The sequence below is a fragment of the Trichosurus vulpecula genome, chromosome 6 (assembly GCF_011100635.1).
Source record: "Trichosurus vulpecula isolate mTriVul1 chromosome 6, mTriVul1.pri, whole genome shotgun sequence".
Classification (NCBI taxonomy): domain Eukaryota; kingdom Metazoa; phylum Chordata; class Mammalia; order Diprotodontia; family Phalangeridae; genus Trichosurus; species Trichosurus vulpecula.
In genome coordinates this window covers 115,990,396-116,009,180 of record NC_050578.1, presented here as the reverse complement: position 1 = coordinate 116,009,180, position 18,785 = coordinate 115,990,396, and the positions used below count along the sequence as shown (strand labels likewise).

The 18,785-nt window shown below is 38.3% G+C and overlaps 1 protein-coding gene across 1 annotated transcript; it reads right to left on the bottom strand.

The window, feature by feature from the left end:
* Nucleotides 1-8,575: 8,575 nt before the first annotated feature.
* Nucleotides 8,576-18,302, bottom strand: NDUFC1 (NADH:ubiquinone oxidoreductase subunit C1). Its single transcript, XM_036764277.1, has 4 exons — nt 18,196-18,302; nt 15,949-16,052; nt 12,107-12,194; nt 8,576-8,889 (listed from the first exon to the last, which is right to left on the bottom strand). Exons 1-3 carry the CDS (start codon nt 18,263-18,265, stop codon nt 12,135-12,137), a joined length of 234 nt encoding a protein of 77 aa, XP_036620172.1. The 5' UTR covers nt 18,266-18,302; the 3' UTR covers nt 8,576-8,889; nt 12,107-12,134.
* Nucleotides 18,303-18,785: the final 483 nt, after the last annotated feature.

Here is an 18,785-nt window from a genome sequence, read left to right as displayed (position 1 = left end):
GGTACCGGTCGAGAGCACCCCTGTCTCACAGTGCGGAGGAGCGTCCCGCTCAGGGGAACCACCCAAGACCGTGGGCTGCCCGGTCCCGCCCCCAGGAGGAGCTCGGACTCACAGCCACTGGTGGTCCAGCCCCCTTCTCAGTGGAACCCGGAGCCTAGAGTAAGAGACGTCCCATGGCAAATTGATACTCTGCTCTTCCAAGGGCTAGTTCCGGAGCCAATTAAAAGCGATGCCGCGGGCACGCTGTCTGTGTGAGTTAATTCCGGTTACTTTCCACCCTTTTCAGAGTAGGCTAGGCAGTTTTCAGAATGTCAGGTTATGACAACATCCAAGTGAAAGAAATGGAAAATGGTCTATCACTTGTCACATACAATTTAAATCCTCCATATCTTTCCTCAACCCCACATCTAAAAAATCCTAAAGAGGGACACTAGGGCCTTAGCACGAGGGAGTTGTCAGACCCAAATCAAATGCACATGACGTCAGGGAGTATTCTCCTTCTATCTACTCAAAACAAGCATTTATCAAGTGCTTACGTTCCAGGCTAGAGCCAGTTTGGCTTAGTGGATAGAGCCGGTCTCAGAGACTGGAAAATCTGCATTGAAGCCCCACCTCCCACACCTATTGGCTATGTGACCCTGTTCAAGTCACTAAACATTTCATTGACCCCAAGCAACTCTAACACCCGACTTGGCGGAGCAGGAACCTATTTGCATTCGTAGAGGGAGTTCGAACATCCATGAAATCATAGGTTGGGAGACAGGGGGCTCGCATTAGGTGCTGGGTATATAAATACAAAAGAAAGCAGTATTTACCCTCTAGGAGATTTCGTTTCTATCTACAAGATTAAAATTCCAGTGTCTGTAGGAGGAAAAAACACTTCTCTATTGTTCTGGACAAGTCAAATAAATATTCCCATGAATAGGAAATGCTAGACTGTTGGCTTCACATCTAGCCTCCTAACTTGTCTTGAATGATTTCAGTATAGTTTGGGTATAACAAATATGGTCATTTATGCCTTTAAAGGCAGAATAGTGTAGTAGATAACGACATTGGATTTGGAGTCAAGAAAATTTGGGTTCAAATTCTCCTGCTGACACACTTACTGTCTGTGTCACTCGAGGTAAACTACTTAAGTTGGCTGTGCCAACTCGTTAATAAAATGAGAGTGTTGCAATCTTTTAAGGTTCTCTCCAGTCCTAAATCTATGATCTTACAACTGAATTATTTTCATAGCTTCAATAAATATGGCAATTTATTCCTTTTATGATTTCTGCTTATGCTTGCAATATAGTTTGAGTAAATATGATAATTTATGACTTCAATGATTTCAGAATCATTTGAGTAAATAAGGTAATTTATGCCTGCAAAGATTTTGATATAGTTTAGGTATAGGAAATAGGGCATGTATGCCTTCAATGATTTCAGCATAGTTTGGATACAGTAAATGTAGTGATTTATCCCTTCAGTAATTTTGGCATAGCTGAATATAATAAATAATAACAGCACATAAATAATAGAAAAATTTAGCCTTTCAATGATTTCAGCATAGCTTCAGTAAATATAGTTATCTATGCCTTTAAAGATTTCAGCCTGGTTTGAGTACAGTAATCACAGTAATTTATGCTTTCAATGATTTCAGTATAGTCTAGAGATAGTAAATATGGCAATTTATGCTTGCCTCTGTGTGACTTTCTAAATCACTAGATTCTAAACTACTTGAAGGCAGGGACTACCTTATACATCTTTGTTTTCCCCATGGCACCCAGCACAGTATCTTGCACAGATATGTTTAATATTAAGTTTAATATTTATAGAATAAATGCAAAGTCTTTAATTTCTGAACCTAATATTCTCAAAGACTAAAAAATACAGCATACAAACACACACATATACACACATAAATGCAACACATACAACCATAGTATAAAACCCTGGTCAGAATTAGCTTTTTAACACTCCTGAAAACAGAAAGTTCAGCAAATTCAGTGGAGACCAAAATTTCAACCTAGATGACCTACAGGTGGTCAAGGGGTAAAAGCATAGAATCTTTAAATGCCTTTACCAAGAAAAGTCTGAAGTCCTTCAAATACTAGACTAGGAATTATAGAGCTAGAGCTGGAAGGAACCTCAGAAGTCCTCCAGTCCAACCTTTTCATTTTACAGAAAGGGAAACTGAGGCCCTGGAAGGTAATGGGAACTCGTCCTAGCTCAAACAGATAGCAAGTAATAGAGGCAAGATTTGAGCCTAGGCCCTGACCCCTAATCAAGTGTGAGATTTCTACTCTAACATGATTTATCCATAGGAGTTGATACACGATCTGATTGGCAATATGTGCAGTCCCTTGGAAACTCTCAAGCATCCATTCCAACAGGGCCTTGAGGGGTTAGAGGATTAGCTGCCAAAGCAGGTTGGCAAAATCTAGCTTTCCTTTCACTGAAGCTTAATTATTACCACCATAATAAAACGAAATGCATCTTTGAAACTTGGCCTGGTTGTCAGGGAAGCATTTTAGTCAAATGTAGCAAATCATATGGCTGATTGTACAATTTCCTTTGACAGTCTCTGTGTCTTTGCGCTAGGTTTCTCTCTCATGCCTGGGATATTTTGCCGCTAGACTTCTGTTTCTTGGAATCTGCTCTGGCATCCAGTGTCCTTTACCTCAGCCTGAGGTGGGGAGAGTTAGTCAGAGGATGGATGGGTATGAAATTGTACTTTATTCCAGAGCAGATCCCACTTGATGAGGTCCAGTTGAGGGACTCACAGCTTACCTACAAGGGCTTCCTGGGTGACTGGTTAGGCCTGTCAGACAATATTCTATGCCACAGGTCCATGGTGACCAGTGAAAAAGGGAAGGGAAGGGAATAAACATTTATATAGCACCTTCTAAGTGCCAGGCGCTGTGCTAAGTGCTTTTACAAGATCAGAAAACCTACTGTGAAATTTCTGAACTGAAAAGCTTCTGTACAAACAAAATTAATGCATCTGGATTAAAAAGGTAGTGGTTGAATGGGGGAAATATCTTTGTTATCAAAATTCTCAGGTAGGGTTTCGTATATATACATATATACATAAGCAACACATATAGATGCCTATATATGTATACTTAAGATGAAAAGCCATTCCCAAGTAGATAAAAGGTCAAAAGATAAGGAATACTCAAAAGATTGCAAACTATTAACAACCACTATGAAAGAATGCTCTAAATTACCAATAATAATAATAGCTAACATTTCTATCACATTTTGTGCCAGGCACTTAACAATTATCATCTGATTTTATCCACGTAGCAACCCTGTGAAATAGGTGCTATTATTATCATCCCCATTTTATGGATGAAGAAACTGAGGTTAAGTGATTTGCACAGGGCCACATAGCCAGTGTGTGAGATGGGACTTGAACTCACCTTCCTGACTCTAGTCCCAGCACTCTATCCAATGCACCACCTAGCTGCTTCAAATCTAAACAACCCTGAGATTTGACCTCACAAGCAGCAAACTGGAAAAGGTAACAAAAGACAGGAGGGTTGTGAGAAAATAGGCACAAGACATTCTTTGTAGAGCTTTGAATTAGTACAACCATTTTGGAAAGCAACTTGGAATTATGCAGATAATTGCATATTATCTGGACTAAAATGTCCATTCTCTAACCCAGAGATTCCATTCCTGTGTATATACATGAAGAAAGTTACTAGTAAGAAAAAGTCTATTTATACAACAATTTATTTATAATAGCTTTTTTTTTTGTGGTAGCAAAGGACTGGAAACAAAGTGGATACCCATTTACAGAGGGATGGCCAAACAAATGGCAATACGTGAATGTAATGGAATATTTCTGTGCTGTAAGAAATGATGAGTATAATGAATACAGACAATGATGGACTCATATGATCTGATGCAGAGTGAAGTAAGCAGAGCCAAGAATTCAATATACATATTGACTATAACAATGTAAATGAAAAGAACAGTAACCACAAATCAAAAGCAAATGTTGCAAATTTATAAAGAACAAACATAGCCCTACAGAAAAGATAACAAGACACCTCCTACCCCATTCCTTTGCAGAAATAAAAGAGTGAATCAGTGGAACAGAAGAGACATACAATACGTGATAGTAAATGATTATAGTGACCTTGTGTTTGAGAATTGTAAAGATTTAAGCTTTGGGGATAAGACTTCACTATTTGGTAAAAAAAAAAAAAAAATTCCTGGGAAAACTGGAAAGCAGTCTGGCAGAAATTGGATATAGACTAACATATTACATCATTTACCAAGATAAGGTCAAAATGGATATATGACCCAAATATGAAGGGAGATATCATAAGTAAATGTGAAGACCACAGAACATACTATCTCTCAGACTTATGATAGGAGAATTTATGAATAAGAGAGAACATTGTGAGATACAAAATGGATAATTTTGATTGCCTTAAAAAGTTTTGTACAAATAAAACTGACGTAGCCACTATTAGAAGGAAAGCAGAAAATTGGGGAATAGAATTTTATAGGGTTTCTTGGATAAAGGTCCCATCTTAAATATAGAGATTTTTGTCAAATTTATAAGAATATGAGTCACCAAAGCTATATATAGTCACATAAAAAATGCTTTAAATCATTATTAGAGAAATCGAAATTAAAACAACTTTAGATATCACTTGCACCTATCAGATTAGCCAAAATTATAGCAGGGGAAAATGACAAATGTTTAAGGAGAGATAGAAAAATTGGGACACTAATAAACTGTTGGTGGAACTGTGAACTGATCTAATCATCTTGGAGAACAATCTAAAATTATGTCCAAAGAGTTATAAAACTGTGTATACCTTTTGGCCCAGAAGTACCACTATTATGTCTGTTTCCCAAGGTGATCAGTGAAAAAGGAAAAGGACCTTATGTTCTAAAATATTTATGGCAGCTCTCTTTTGGTGACAAAGAGCTGGAAAGTGAAGTAATGGCTCAATTTCAGTTGACGAACTTGTTTAGAGAAGTTGTGGTATACGCTTGTGATGGAGTATTACTGTGCTGTAAGAAATGAATAGGTTGGTAGTAGAAAAACATGGAAAGACTTGCATGAAATAATAAAGTGATAAGAGTAGAACCAAGAGAATGTTGTATACAGTAACAGAAACATTGTTTGAAGAATAAATGTGAACAATTAAGTTATTCTGAGCAATACAAATACTCAACTCAATTACAAAGGACCTATGAAGAAGCTATCTACCTTCAGAGGGCGAAAAATCCTGACAGATGTATGCGTAGTGTGGTTTTACATATATATAAAATCTATGTCAAACGGTGGCCTTCTCTAGTGTGGAATCAAGAGGTAAAGAGTTTGTAACTTAAAACGTAACAAAAAAATAAAATTAAATTGAAAAATATTATCTCATTTTATCCTAAAAAAAAAAAAAGAGTTTGTTTCATGGAATGGTTTTCTGGGATGGAGGTGAGAAATTTAATATTTGGAAAAATCTTAGCAATGTAAAAAACAAAATGTTGAAATTTTATTTTTTTAGCAGTCACCAGAATACTTACAGCTATTTAACTTCATGTCAAACCATTCATTCAATCCCTTTAGCAATTTAATTTAGCAATTACCCATTTAACACTGTGGAATTGTCAAAGCAGAGATGTTTTCTGTGTGTACCCCACCTTATTTTTCTTCCCTTTTGGTAGAACTAACTTTTCTCACCTAGGCATTTGCTTGCACTTTCATGTTTACTGGCATAAGACAGTATTTCATCTTCCTCGCCTATAATTTTAAAAAATTCTCTGTAATTAAAAAAGTTGCAAGGAAACCAATGAAATCCCTGCGTGACACAATGGCTTCTTAAAAGTTTGTCCTTGTTATTACCGAAGTCTTAATTTATTATTAAATTGGTCTTTATATCCCCATCCCCTAGCACAGCGCCTGGCACACAGTTTAACAAATGGTTGTTGCTTGATTGGCTAGTGGCATTTAGAACATACCCATGATGTACAGAGTACTGTATTGGGACCATTACAAATGTACAACATGCAGACAATACTAGCCCTCATTTCCAAAGGGGTAACAAACACATTCGTTTTCACCATTAGAATTTAAAAACTTCTAAGGATCTAGAGACAAAAACAGGAAAATATTCATTAAGGGAGAAAAACAGTACTGTTAGGACAAAGAGTGACCCAGGGTAGCTCTGCCCTGGTGAAGAGGCTATACAAACCCAAGCTGGAAGTTTGTTTCACAGTATGGTGGCAAACACATTAAAAAAAAAATCTTTAGTAACTATTTCTCAAAACAATATAGAGCTTTGAGTTAGTAACTCCAATTTATTTTTGTCTTCCACTATTATTTTCAAAACAAAGTTCACTGACACACATGCTTTTTAAATTGCAGCAGGCTTGGGCAATAGTCATTATCATGTTGCATCTAATGCTGGCCTTGAGCACATCCCTGACATACTTTCTTGCCTGTCTAGGAAAACAGGCAGAGGTGACGTGGTGGCATCACCTACCCACCATAACTGACCAGATAACTTTTACCTGATTGTGATGATGTTGGCATCTATGATGACACTACATTGGCCTTTCAAATTGATTTAAAGGGCTGTTTTTTTGACAGCATATAGAGTACTTCTCCAAAGTGATTTTCTAAAGAAATAAAGAGCACTGACCAGGGGCCTGTTTGCAAGTCAGAAATTACCTTTTCCTGAAACTGAATTTCATTCATAGGATCATAGACTTAGAATGGACCTGAGAGGCGATATAGTCCAAATGCTCCTCTCTCACCTATTTTACAGATTTGAATACTGAGGCCCAGTGAAGTTGAATGACTCATACATGGTCACACAGGGAGCAAATATAAGAGGCAGGATTTTAACTTAGGTTTTGTGACTTGAGGTAGTGCTCCTTCTGCTGTTAAATGTTCATTGTCTCCTCAGAGGTCAGACTGTATATTTCTGCTATCAATGTATTAAATGTAACACAACAGATAACATAAGATACAGACAGTGGGCAAGTGTTAAGTACAATAGTATAATAGAAGATCTTAATCAAGATCTTCCTACCACAAATACAGGGTTTAAGTTTTAACAGCTTTAAGTTGCTTTAAAACTTTTGGGACACCCTGTTATTTTGATGAAAAGGAAGAAATCAATGTGTTAAATTATCATATTTTAACTCCAGAGCGCAAAATACTCCCCATTTTTACCTGAGGCACTTTATTTCCACTGCGGTCAAATTTAAATTGTATTACTGAATACTTCATAAACTTTCTAATTCATACGGGGTTTCATCCATACCATAATCTAGGAGGAGGAAAAATTTTATCTTGCTAATGTATATGTTCTAGGTTATACCTTAAATGTGACTAGGGCTTTCATTACTTCATAAATAGGACATTTGTTGAATGACTAAGTCAACTTAGAAATATTATTTAGCTTCTAAATCTACATTAAATAGGACTTACAAGAATAATAATTAACATTATCAGTTAAAAATGACCATGACTGAAGGTCTTCAGTTGGTATCACCTTGTGACTGTATTTTTTTTGGATGGAGGACAGAGAATGACTGGAGTTTAAAAGTTTTAGAAAACAGAAGTATGTTTCTCAGTTTAAAGTGATAATTAACTGCTATTGTTTAACAACAGGTAACTTTTCTGTATAGTTTGGAAGTAAAGCTACTAGACACAAAGTATTTTGGGTACTGGTTCCAGGTCCCTTTAGGAAGAGCCTTAATCAGAATTGGGATATACTTTAAAATGTATGTGAGCAGAATTATAAAGGTAGTGATTCTTCCCACATTAGAGAAAAAACAGAATAAAAAGAAGGTATGATCTAATGTTCACTAAAACTAATTTAAGTCCAAATAAATTAAAGGGCATAAGTTATATTACAAGTAGAATTTTTAATTTATTTACAAGTAAGGGTCCTCAAGAAAAATCAGGTTTGGTATATTTTCACTGGTAAACAGATGATTTTCTGGATCCTCCCTCTTCTTTATTGTTACTTCTCAGAGCACTTCCCTTGTATTTCCCAGGAAACGTTATATTCTACTTGGTATCAATTACTTAGGCAAGTCTTACCTACCTTAATGGCTGGAAAACTCTTCAAGGAAAGGAACCATCTTAATCATTTCTGTATCCCCTCAGTCCCTAATAATTTATTCACCAAATCACAAACTATAAAACCGACTTATAAGAAGGGCTACCAGGTTGCATTAAGCACCTGCGACAGTGAAGACAGGATAGGAACTAAAAGGTAAATCATTAAACTTCCAAAGAGTGGATTTAGGATGTTAGATTAGGTATCCCTCCCTACATTTTTTTCTAACTCCAAATGACTATGCTACAAGAAAACAAAGAGGGAAACCTTTTCTAATTTACAAGAAGCATCTCTATATCCCCAATTTGTTAGACTGTTAAATAATTAACATTCTGATTCTGAAAAAACTTCACATAAAGAAAAGAATCAGCTTGGCAGAATGATATTGAAACTATCAGCTAAAAGAAAATCCCCACCAACTTCTCGAATTACCAGTGTCATGGCAATGTTGGATCTTATGATGAAGGATAAGTGCCGTAAAATACTGACTACAGTTTTCAATTTCAGGCAGTGGGTTTTATTTTTAGTTTTTATTGAAATTCTTAATTTGCTTATCTATGTTAATGCCTTTCAAATATAAGTAAGGTCCCTCTCATCTGTACAAGTGGATTCAATACTGGTTCCAAACTGACTTTTCTACAAGTTGATAGGAAGTATATAACCTGAAAAGTGGGCAGGTATCCTTTTTTTAGATAACTTTTTATTTGTACATTCTGTGATACTGTAGAGAAATCCTAACACATGTTGTTTTTCTCATATATCATTCAATGGACCCACAAACTGGTTGTCATCCCTTCTTACAGCACACCTAAAATCATGGAAGAAAAAAAGAACAGCATTAGCCTGGAACAATATTATTTTAATTAGCCAAATCCCCCTCCCCCCTTTTTTTTGCAGGGGGAAAGGCAGGGCAATTAGGGTTAAGTGAGTTGCTCAAGGTCACACAGCTAGTAAATGTGTTAAGTGTCTGAGGCTGGATTTGAACTCAGGTACTCCTGACTCCAGGGCCGGTGCTCTACTCACTGCACCACCTAGCTGCCCCCAAACCTTTATCACGGTAAAAGAACAGTGGTCATCTACAACGGGAGTGTAAAACACCATACATGACGCACAACTCTCCCAAGTGCTACCCAAACCAGACTAAACTAGACTGGGAAATATTTAACAAAATAAACGAAAATACAATGAAACACAGATAATATTATATTTTAAAATTAAGCCAATATGCAGCCTGCAAATAGCATGTATACATATATGTATGTATATATTGTTATGTATGGATTAATGGCCCATGTTTCTATTTGATACCATTGGTCTAGGATACTGAAAATCAGAGTCTGATTCTATTTCATATTTTTGATATGTGCGTCATCTTTTGTTTTTAATGTCCATAATGTCTATTGTATATAACTAATGTATATATGACATATCATATATAACTACAGTCAATATTCAATAGAATATAAGCATATTCTGTTTTGAACTACATAAAGCATGAAAATCCAGGTTTGCAAAAAGATAAATTAGAGGGCGATTCTTTGTTTTATAAAAGCATCATCTACTGGATTCTTTAAAATAGTAAGTGCTTTAAATGCACTGAAAATAGTACTGAAATTATGTAAACTGAGTTCATTTTTATTAAGGTACACAAGAAGTTTGTCATTTTGTACAAAAGCTAAGGCATGTCAGGTATTCTGTACATGTTTATCATTTGTTGTAATGACAATTATAATGACATTTCAAAATATATAAAAAGAAAAATCAGACCAAATCTTTCTCATCAGTTTTACTGCACTTAGGAGTACTATTTCCTCCATTACTTCCAACTGCTACAATCAGAAAAACTGACTACTGCACTATCATGCTTATCTGGAAAAATGTAATTTAAATTACTAATGAGTCAAAAACACAGCTGACTGATTAAAGATGGTCAGTACTGAAGCAGGAAACATCATCTTTAAAACAGGCCATATGATGGTTTCATGGATTTCTATACTACTGCATCAGTACTCACAGCTCTCTCCTAAATACTAATTCACAAGGACACTAGGAGGATCTGTTACTTTCTCACGATGTGGAATTGCTGAGGTGGGAATTTCCTCCACCAATACAGAACAATCAGCCTACAATTCTATAGGCTGGTACTAGAGTTGCCTAAAACACAGATAGTTAATTAGTTGCCCAGAGTCACAAAGTGGAATCCAAGGTCTTTTGGCTTCAAAGCCTAGCACACTCTCTACCAGGCCATGAGAGCTTGACCTTAAATAACAGAGAAACTGACATGATCACATCTATATCAAAGTATTATAAAGGGTATCACTTTCTTTATCATGGCATAAGACCTGCCTTCTCTTAAGAAACCTTCCTTAGCACATTTAGGCCCCGTCTCCTTCTCTGCACTTTCTAATCGGCAATAACACGTACAATATGTACTATTTTAACTTGCTTATGTTTTCTAGTAATTTCATTTTCATTTTTGTGCCCACACAGTTTACCATAGAGTAGGTATTTCTTAAACTGAACTGTTTCTTCCATTAAAGCTAGAATTAGAAATTCTTTGAGAGCAGGTACTATGTTTTAATTTCCTTTCTATTGCTGTCTCCAACCCCACTCCTACCCCAAAACAATGATTCTGTGCATATAGAGAATAATCTGTGCATATGTACTGCTGAGTAATAGTAACTCATTGTTTCTGGTCTTTAATGTTTATTAATGAGTAGAGAATAAGTAGGTGGTAGAAAGAAAGGGAAACTGAGTGGAAAGATTAAAAAGAACTGACTTGGAGAACAAAATTTAAACCTTAAAGGTATAGAAATCCATGAAACCATCATATGACCTGTTTTAAAGATTATGTTTCCTGCTTCAATACTGACCATCTTTAATCGGTCAGCTGTGTTTTTGACTCATTAGTAATTTAAATTACATTTTTCCAGATAAGCATGATAGTGCAGTAGTCAGATACTAAATGATACCAATTTATGGAGACTGCATGGCATAGTGGATAGAGAACTAGCCTCTACGTCAGAAAACCATGGGGTTTAAATTCTGCCTCTGACCCATTCTGGGCAAGACATTTTATCTCTCTGTACTGGAAGCATGTCTCGGAGACTGTGAGTTGAAGAGCATCTGTACTGGTAGAGGGAGTTTCCTCATCATCATCCCTGTGTTAATAAAATCACAAGTCTAATATGCAAAATAGATTATGTATAAGGATGCTTAGGAGTCAAGATACTACTGGGCTCTACAGATACAAAGATGAAAACAAAAAATGTCCCCTTCAAGGGTAGTGATGTTTCTTTTTTGCCTTTGTACTCCCGGGGCCCACCACAGTGCTTTCCACAAAATGAGTGATAAATGTTTAATGGATGACTTTTTGTATATGTAGGGGTACTTGTGTGGGGGTGCATAAGGGAGCATGACATAGTGGAAAGATAACCACTCATTGGATTTGGAGTTAGATAACCTAGAATTTAATACTGTTTTTCTGATATTTATTACTGTATGATCTTGTGCAGTAGTACTAATAGTAAAAGCAGCAGTAGCAATGATAATAATAAATGACATTTATACACACCAAAAAAGAAGAAGACATTATAATTCAAAAAGTTTTGACAGAAAACAATACTTCAAAGATCTATAATGTGTATACCCTCTCTTGTGAAGCAGAAGATTTACAATCCTTCTGAAAACTGTTAGATGGTTTTTGAGACTGAAAAATTTATCACCCTCTAGCCAGTCTGGTGGTGAACATATCCAAACTTAGCTAGGCTGTTCCTGCAAAGGCAGATATACAGGACCTGTAAAATGGGTGCTTTACTAGCAAAGAACACAGCTCACCCTCACACACTGATGAAACATTAGAGTAGGATTTATAAACAACATTATCTAAATAAGTGTTAATGATGTAACAAGAGAAACCACTGATACAGTTTACCTAGAAATTTGCTGACACTAGACTGACTGACATTAGAAGATAACAGCCATTTCCAAAAATTTCTTTAATCTATAAATTCCTATGTACTTACAATTAGGAAAGAAGCAGATTCAAATAATTTATTCTAGACTTTTTCTTCTTTCATACTCTAAAATATCTTCTTTGTGTTGTTGGAGGAGCTAGAAGATAGTAATAGTTAAAAATAGAAAAACACAGTTTGCACATCAGTTTTTTTTCCTTTTCGTTTTATACTTCCCAATGGTTCCCTTGTACCTCTTACTTTTGTAAGAAATAAGTACAGTCAAGCAAAAACAAACCAAGATATTGGCTATGTCTGAAGATCTAAGCCTTATTCATTCTGCACCTGTGATCTACCATCTCTCTGCTGAGAGGTGTTTCCCTGAGAAGTTTCAAAGAAGTAACTTGTCAACAATTAATTATATTTTTCAGGATCAGGTTGGACTAAAATAATTAGGACTTTTGAATTATATATGATATGGGTAGGGTGAACCTAATATTTATTTATAAATATTTGGTACAACAGAACTGAAGGCATCCTTTGAAGCTTAAAGAGGTTCAATTCGGAATAAATAAAAGGAAATTCTACTTTATACTATATATAGTCAATTTGTCTATCCCATGAGTTGGTATGTATGGAAATAACATTTCAAGAAGTAGTTAGATCTATTAACAGATGCTATAACTGTAATTGTTTATAAGTGAATAGAGTTGAACTGGGGGTCTATTTCGAAACTTCTGAGTTTTCTGTCATGGAAGACAACTCATATGCAGTTATAAAATACATGTGGGCACCACTGTCAGTTATGTAATCACCCATCTGCTTTGGCATGACACTTTTTTTGTTCCTCTGTCTTGTTCCATTTATTATCTTCCTTCAGTTTTGTCTCTGTGCCATTGTCATAAACCAAATACTTTTAATTAAAACTGAAGTGAGCCAAATTGGAAGATTCCTTCTATTACTTAAGTAATAATAAAAGTAAAGTAAAATAAAGTCTTATTACAAATTATTAAAAAGTATGAATTCACAATTTTATCATTCGTCAATCAAGAAACAAGTAGCTTTCAACTCCCTCTACCTTCTTTCCCAACTAGACCTATGAGAAAACTCAAGACAAGACAAAAAGGATTAAGAGTCTGGAGAAGGAAAAGGGAAGAAGGAAAAAACACTGAATATGTACCAGCTTGAGCTTTCTTTTTAATTACTATAGCACTAGTGAAATTCTTATTCAGCTGTCTTATTTTGAGATCCTATTAACTGCAACTGTCATTTCTAGCAATGTATTTACCACAAAAAGTTTGATTACAGAAATCCAGTTTTAAGGTCCATAATCAATCAATCAACATTTATTAAGCACCTACTAAGTGATAGGCACTGTGCTAATTGCTGTAGATATAAAAAGAGGTAAAAGACAGTCCCTGCCCTCAAGAAGCTTATAATGTCACGGCTGAGACAAGATGCGAACAAATATATACAAAGCAAGCTATAAATATAAATAGGAACTTAAATAGGATAAATAGGAAATAATTAACAGAGGGAAGACATTGTAATTAAGAGAGCATGGGAAAACTTCCAGTAAAAGAAGAGATTTTAGTTGGGACTTAAAAGAAGCCAAGAAGGTCAGTATTTGGAGCAGAGGAGAGAGAGTATTCCAGGCATGGGGGACAGCCAGAGAAAGTGCCCAGAGCCAACAGATGAAGCATCTTGCCAGGAGGCCAGTGTCACCACACTGAAGAGTATATGTTGGGAAGTAAAGTGTAAGAAGACTGGAAAGGTAGGAGGGGGCCAGGTTAGAATGGGCTCTGAACGCCAGACACTTTTGTATTTCTTCCTGGGTGCAATAGGGAGCATTGGAGTTAACTGTGCAGGGGGTGGGGGATGGTGACATAATTGGACTCAAGTTTTAGGAAAATCACTTTGGCGGCTGAATGTAGGATGCACTGGAGTGAAGAGAGACTCGAGGCAGGCAGACCTACCAGCAGCCCATTGCAACAATACAAGCACGAAGTGAGGAGGGTCTGTACCAGAGTGGGGGCAGTGTCAGAGGAGAGAAGGGAGTGTATTTGAGAGCTATTGTAAAGGTGACATCAACAGGCATTATTAGCACATTGGATATAGAGGGTAAGAGATAATGAGGAATCCAGAATGACTCCTGGGTTGTGAGCCTGAGACTGGGAGGATGGTGTTGGTCTCTACGGTAATAGGGAAGGTGGGATGGGGGTGTAAAGGTGTGGGGGGATTTAGGAGGAAAGATAATGAATTCAGTTTTGGAAATGCTGACTTTAAGATGTCTAATGGACATATAGTTCAAGGTGTCTGAAGAGCAGTTGGAGATGCGAAACTGGAGGTGAGCAGAGAGTTTGGGGCAGGATAGGTACACTTTGGAATCATCAGCAAAGAGAGAGTAATTAAATTCATGGGAATTAATGAGATCACCATGTGAAATAGGATAGAGGGAGAAGAGAAGGGAGACTGGGACAGAACACTGCAGGTGTAGGAGGCAGTACCTAGGACTCTGAATCGATCCTCTGTGGAAGATCTTTGGAAGATAGAAATAATACAGGATGAGAAGGCATGTATGAGTTATGATCTACATCTGTGGAGGGAGTGACATACATGGATTAGATCACAGATCTATTAAAGAATAGAGGTATATGCAGTCATATCGGGCATGACTGAATAGTAATGCTTTCAGGCAACAGATTAATTTTTAGGATAGAACCTTGAAGGATCCCTATGGTTAGAAGGCATAATTTGAAAGAAGATCCAGCCATAAAGTTGGAATAACGGAATTTCATTTCTGTACCATTCACTGTTTTTGCTTTTGTCTAGGTGACACTAAGGCCACCAAAAAGAAGAATATAGAGAACACAGGAAGAGTCTGAAAGAGATGCCACTGACAGGCTACCACACTTCTGATTTGCAAGAAAATACTGAAAAGGACTGACTTTCCTACACCTATCCCTCTTCTTCTCCTGGACATTACTAGAAATATCAAAAGGATATTCATGTTTCCACTTGTATTACTTCAGGAATTTTCCCCACTGTTTACACACTTTATAGTGTTATAATACAAAAACATTCCTTGGACTTCTTTATCTCCCCTTCTAGGAAGGAAACCATTCTACACTTTGAATATACGTAACATTTAATTGGCTTTCTTAAATTTGGGTTCAAAATATCACTTTCAAAGCTACAAGACAGGGGAGACATGGCTATATATATATAGTTTATCTGAAAAAAGATCTGTGTGTTTTACTGAATTTTAAATTCAACATGGGTCAAAGGTATAACATGGCAGACAAGAAAGGTAATGTGATCTTAGTGGGCATCAAGAGGCACAGCTTATAGAAAGGAGGTGATAATCTTGCCCTACTCTGTACAGTGTCCATTTTAGAAAGGAGACTGATGAGGCAGAGATGGTCCAGGGCTCATTTAGAACAGATGTCGAGTTGATGACATATAATGATCAGTTTAAAGAAGTTGGAGAAGTCTTGGAGGTGGTGAAGGAGGAATGACAGCTGGAAGAAGGTTAAGATTTGCTCTGCTTAGCCCTAAAGGGCAGAAGTAGTTGGAATGGGTAGAAGCAGGCTTGATGAGAAGAAACTTTCCAACAGAGCAACTGAAAAGTGAAATGGGCTGTTTCTGGGGGTAGTGTTCTTTACTGAAAGTGAAGCCAAAGCTAGATGACCACTTGTCAGGTGTGTCATAAAGCAAACTCTTTTTGAGGTACAGTTTTGACCAGATAGTCCCTGAGGTCCCTCCCCACTCTGAAATTCTATAATATATACAAGTCTGCCAATGGATTAAACACAACCAGCAACTTTCCATTTCATAACAAGCTTTAGTCCCCACCACTACCCTTCTGTTTCCCATATTGAATAACTGGATTCTCTGTAGAAGGGAATACTTACAAAGGCCCACAGGCCTGCAGTAGTGCCCAAGGTTAGTATAACTTTCAGCCAGTTGGGTTTGTCATGTGGGTTGCCCCGAATGTAAAATGCTGAACGAACCAAAGCTGAAATAGGAAACAAATATGCATTTTCAAATGTTATTGAAGATTTATTTATAACTAATATAACTGGCTGATAGCCTTTCTAGGCAATTTTTTTCATGGCAAAAAATATCTTACTGAGTGAGCCCATTCTAGACTATGTCAAGAGCAGAATGGATGTGGGAGGTGGCATTGTGTAATAATACAAAGTACTAGGTTTCTTAGACCATGTGAGTTCACATAGTCTGGCTCTGCATTTTTGAGCTGTATGACCCTGTGTACATACCATCTTGTTTTGCACCTCTTAATGCATATATGTATATATCTATCTCTATCTATCTATATATATAGATAGATATAGATATATGTGTGCACTTTAAAATCTACATTGGTGTCTTATTCCTCTGTTCACTTCAAGAAGCATTTATTGAGTGCCTATGATACGTTAAGCACACTGGAGACACAAAGACAAAACCAAAACAATCTCTGCCCTCAAGCAGCTTATATTATATTGGAAAAAAACAAACTGTCCTCAAATTTAAAATATTTTGGTGGAAGAAACAGAGATATTCATGCAGAGAAACTCCTTTCACCAATGCAAATCAGCATCTACTCAGTAAATCAGTCTTAGAGAGTTGCCTGGGAGCACTAAGAGGTTAAGAGACTTATCTAGTAAAATTATCCAAAGCAAATTCAGAGAACAAGGGCAAAAGCACACTACCAACTGACGGGGATCAGGAAAGGCCTCACTTAGCAGGTGGGGATGTAAGCTGAGCCTTTAAAGAATCTAGGCATACAAAGCAGCAAAGCTAAGGAAGAAGGATCATTATAGAAAGTGTGTGCAAAGGCACAGAGATGAAATGTTGTGAATGGAAAACTGCAAGAAGTTCTAAGATGGTTAGAAGGTAGCTACTATAATCTCTATGTGATTACTGACAAATAATTTTTGTTGTCTGGTAGTATCTGACTGTGATCCCATCTGGGGTCTTCTTGGCAGAGATACTGGAGTGGTTTGCCATTTCCTTCTCCAGCTCATTTTACAGATGAAGAAACTGAGGCAAAAAGGGTTTAGTGACTTGCCCAGGGTCACACGACTGGCAAGAGTCTGAGGTCACTCAACAAGATGAGTCTTCTTGACTTAAGGCCTGGTACCCTATTCCCTGCACCACCTAGCTGCCAAGAATAATAACAGCTAACGTTTATACAGTGCTTGCTCTGTGCCAGGCACTGTGCTAAGCGTTTTACAATTATTACTTCATTTGACCATCCATTTTACAGATGAATAAACTGAGACAAGCGGGGCTTAAATGACTTGCCCAGGATCATAGCTAGTAAGGGTCAGAGACTGGACTTGAAGTCAGGTCTCCCTGACTCCAGGCTCTGATGCTCTATCTATTTGTGCTACTCTGGCCTCAGTTTCCTCATTTGTAAATTGGGAATACTATCATTAAATAAAATACCAGCTCCTCAGCACAGCTGTGGGAAAAATACTTTGAGAACCAAAGGGGCCCACTAGTTATGGGGGCGGAGTCCTATCTTATGAACCCAAGGGGATACCCTGGTGATGATGCACACAGCAAGAGCCCAAGAAATATTTGCAGTATCACAAGTTATATGAAGTCCCCTTCTAGCTCTAAACCTAAAAGACGGCTGGTGCAATGGAGACACGGACTCGGAGCCCGCAAGACCCGAGTTCAAATCCTGCCTCAGATGTGTATTTGCTGGATGACCGTGGGCATGTAGCTTAACCTCTCAGCCTCAGGTTCCCCATCTGTAAACTAAGGATAAGAAGAGGATCAAGCGTTTTGCCACCTTTAAAATGCTATATACTAGAGAACTAATATTATTGACAGTTATCGTCCCATTATCCAGGGCAAGGAGGGAGACGGGGGTTAATGGAGAAGTACGGGGAGGGGGGAACAGGGCTTAGGGTGGCCATAGTGGAGGGGCGGGGGGGGGGTGTGCAGGACTGCAGCTGGGGAGGCCTAGGGGGAGGGACACGGCTGGGGGCGGGGAAGTTTGCACGCGACCCAGACCGAAGGTCACAGACAAGGCCGGCGCGAGCCACGCGTGAACCGCGCCTCCTCCCTTCTCGCACTCGCTCCCCCCAGAGATCAGGAGAGGAGTGGGCCCCAGGGAAGCCGTCGCAGGCCGCGGGGACACTCACTGTGGCGTGGGGGCCGGGCCCCGGAGAGGAGCCGGGACAGCAGCGGCAGCGACATCAGGGACGGCGCCATCTTGGTCCGCGCGTCTTCCTGGAGCCCCGCCCCCTGATCCAGTGACCCCCGAAAAGCCCCGCCCCGAGCTCGGGCCGGGCGGGAGGCGGAGCTTTGTGCCGTCTAGCTTTTCCAGGCTCCACCCCCCGGTCCCGCCCCTCACCCTTTCCGCTTGGGTTTATCAGTCGGTGAGGTGCGACCCGGGGCTTAGGGGTGAAAAACAGGAAAAGGGTAACCTCCTGCTCTGGCCCAGCCACGCTCTGTCCCTTACGCCATGCTGCCTGTGGAAGTTGGTTGTTTGCTTCTTTTTGAGAGGTGGGGTTGGACCAAATGAGAGATTCTTAACTTTTGGCACTTTGGCGAAGGAAGGAAATAAGCCTGTATAAAAGGCCTACTATGTGCTGGGCTCTGTGCACATACCTTTACAGATATTATCGCATGGCATCCTCACAACTACCTTGATTGTTGCTCTTATCTCCGTTTTACAGAGGAGGAAACTGAGGCAGACAAAAGTGAAGGGACTTGCCAGTGGTCACACAGC

Excerpts from the sequence above, each read along its gene's own strand:
- NDUFC1 (XM_036764277.1), bottom strand. The coding sequence starts at position 18,265 with ATGGCGCCGTCCCTGATGTCGCTGCCGCTGCTGTCCCGGCTCCTCTCC. Across the intron at positions 16,053-18,195 it reads GGCCCGGCCCCCACGCCACA|CTTTGGTTCGTTCAGCATTT; the intron begins GTGAGTGTCCCC and ends TTCCTATTTCAG. Across the intron at positions 12,195-15,948 it reads CTGCAGGCCTGTGGGCCTTT|CTCCTCCAACAACACAAAGA; the intron begins GTAAGTATTCCC and ends ACTATCTTCTAG.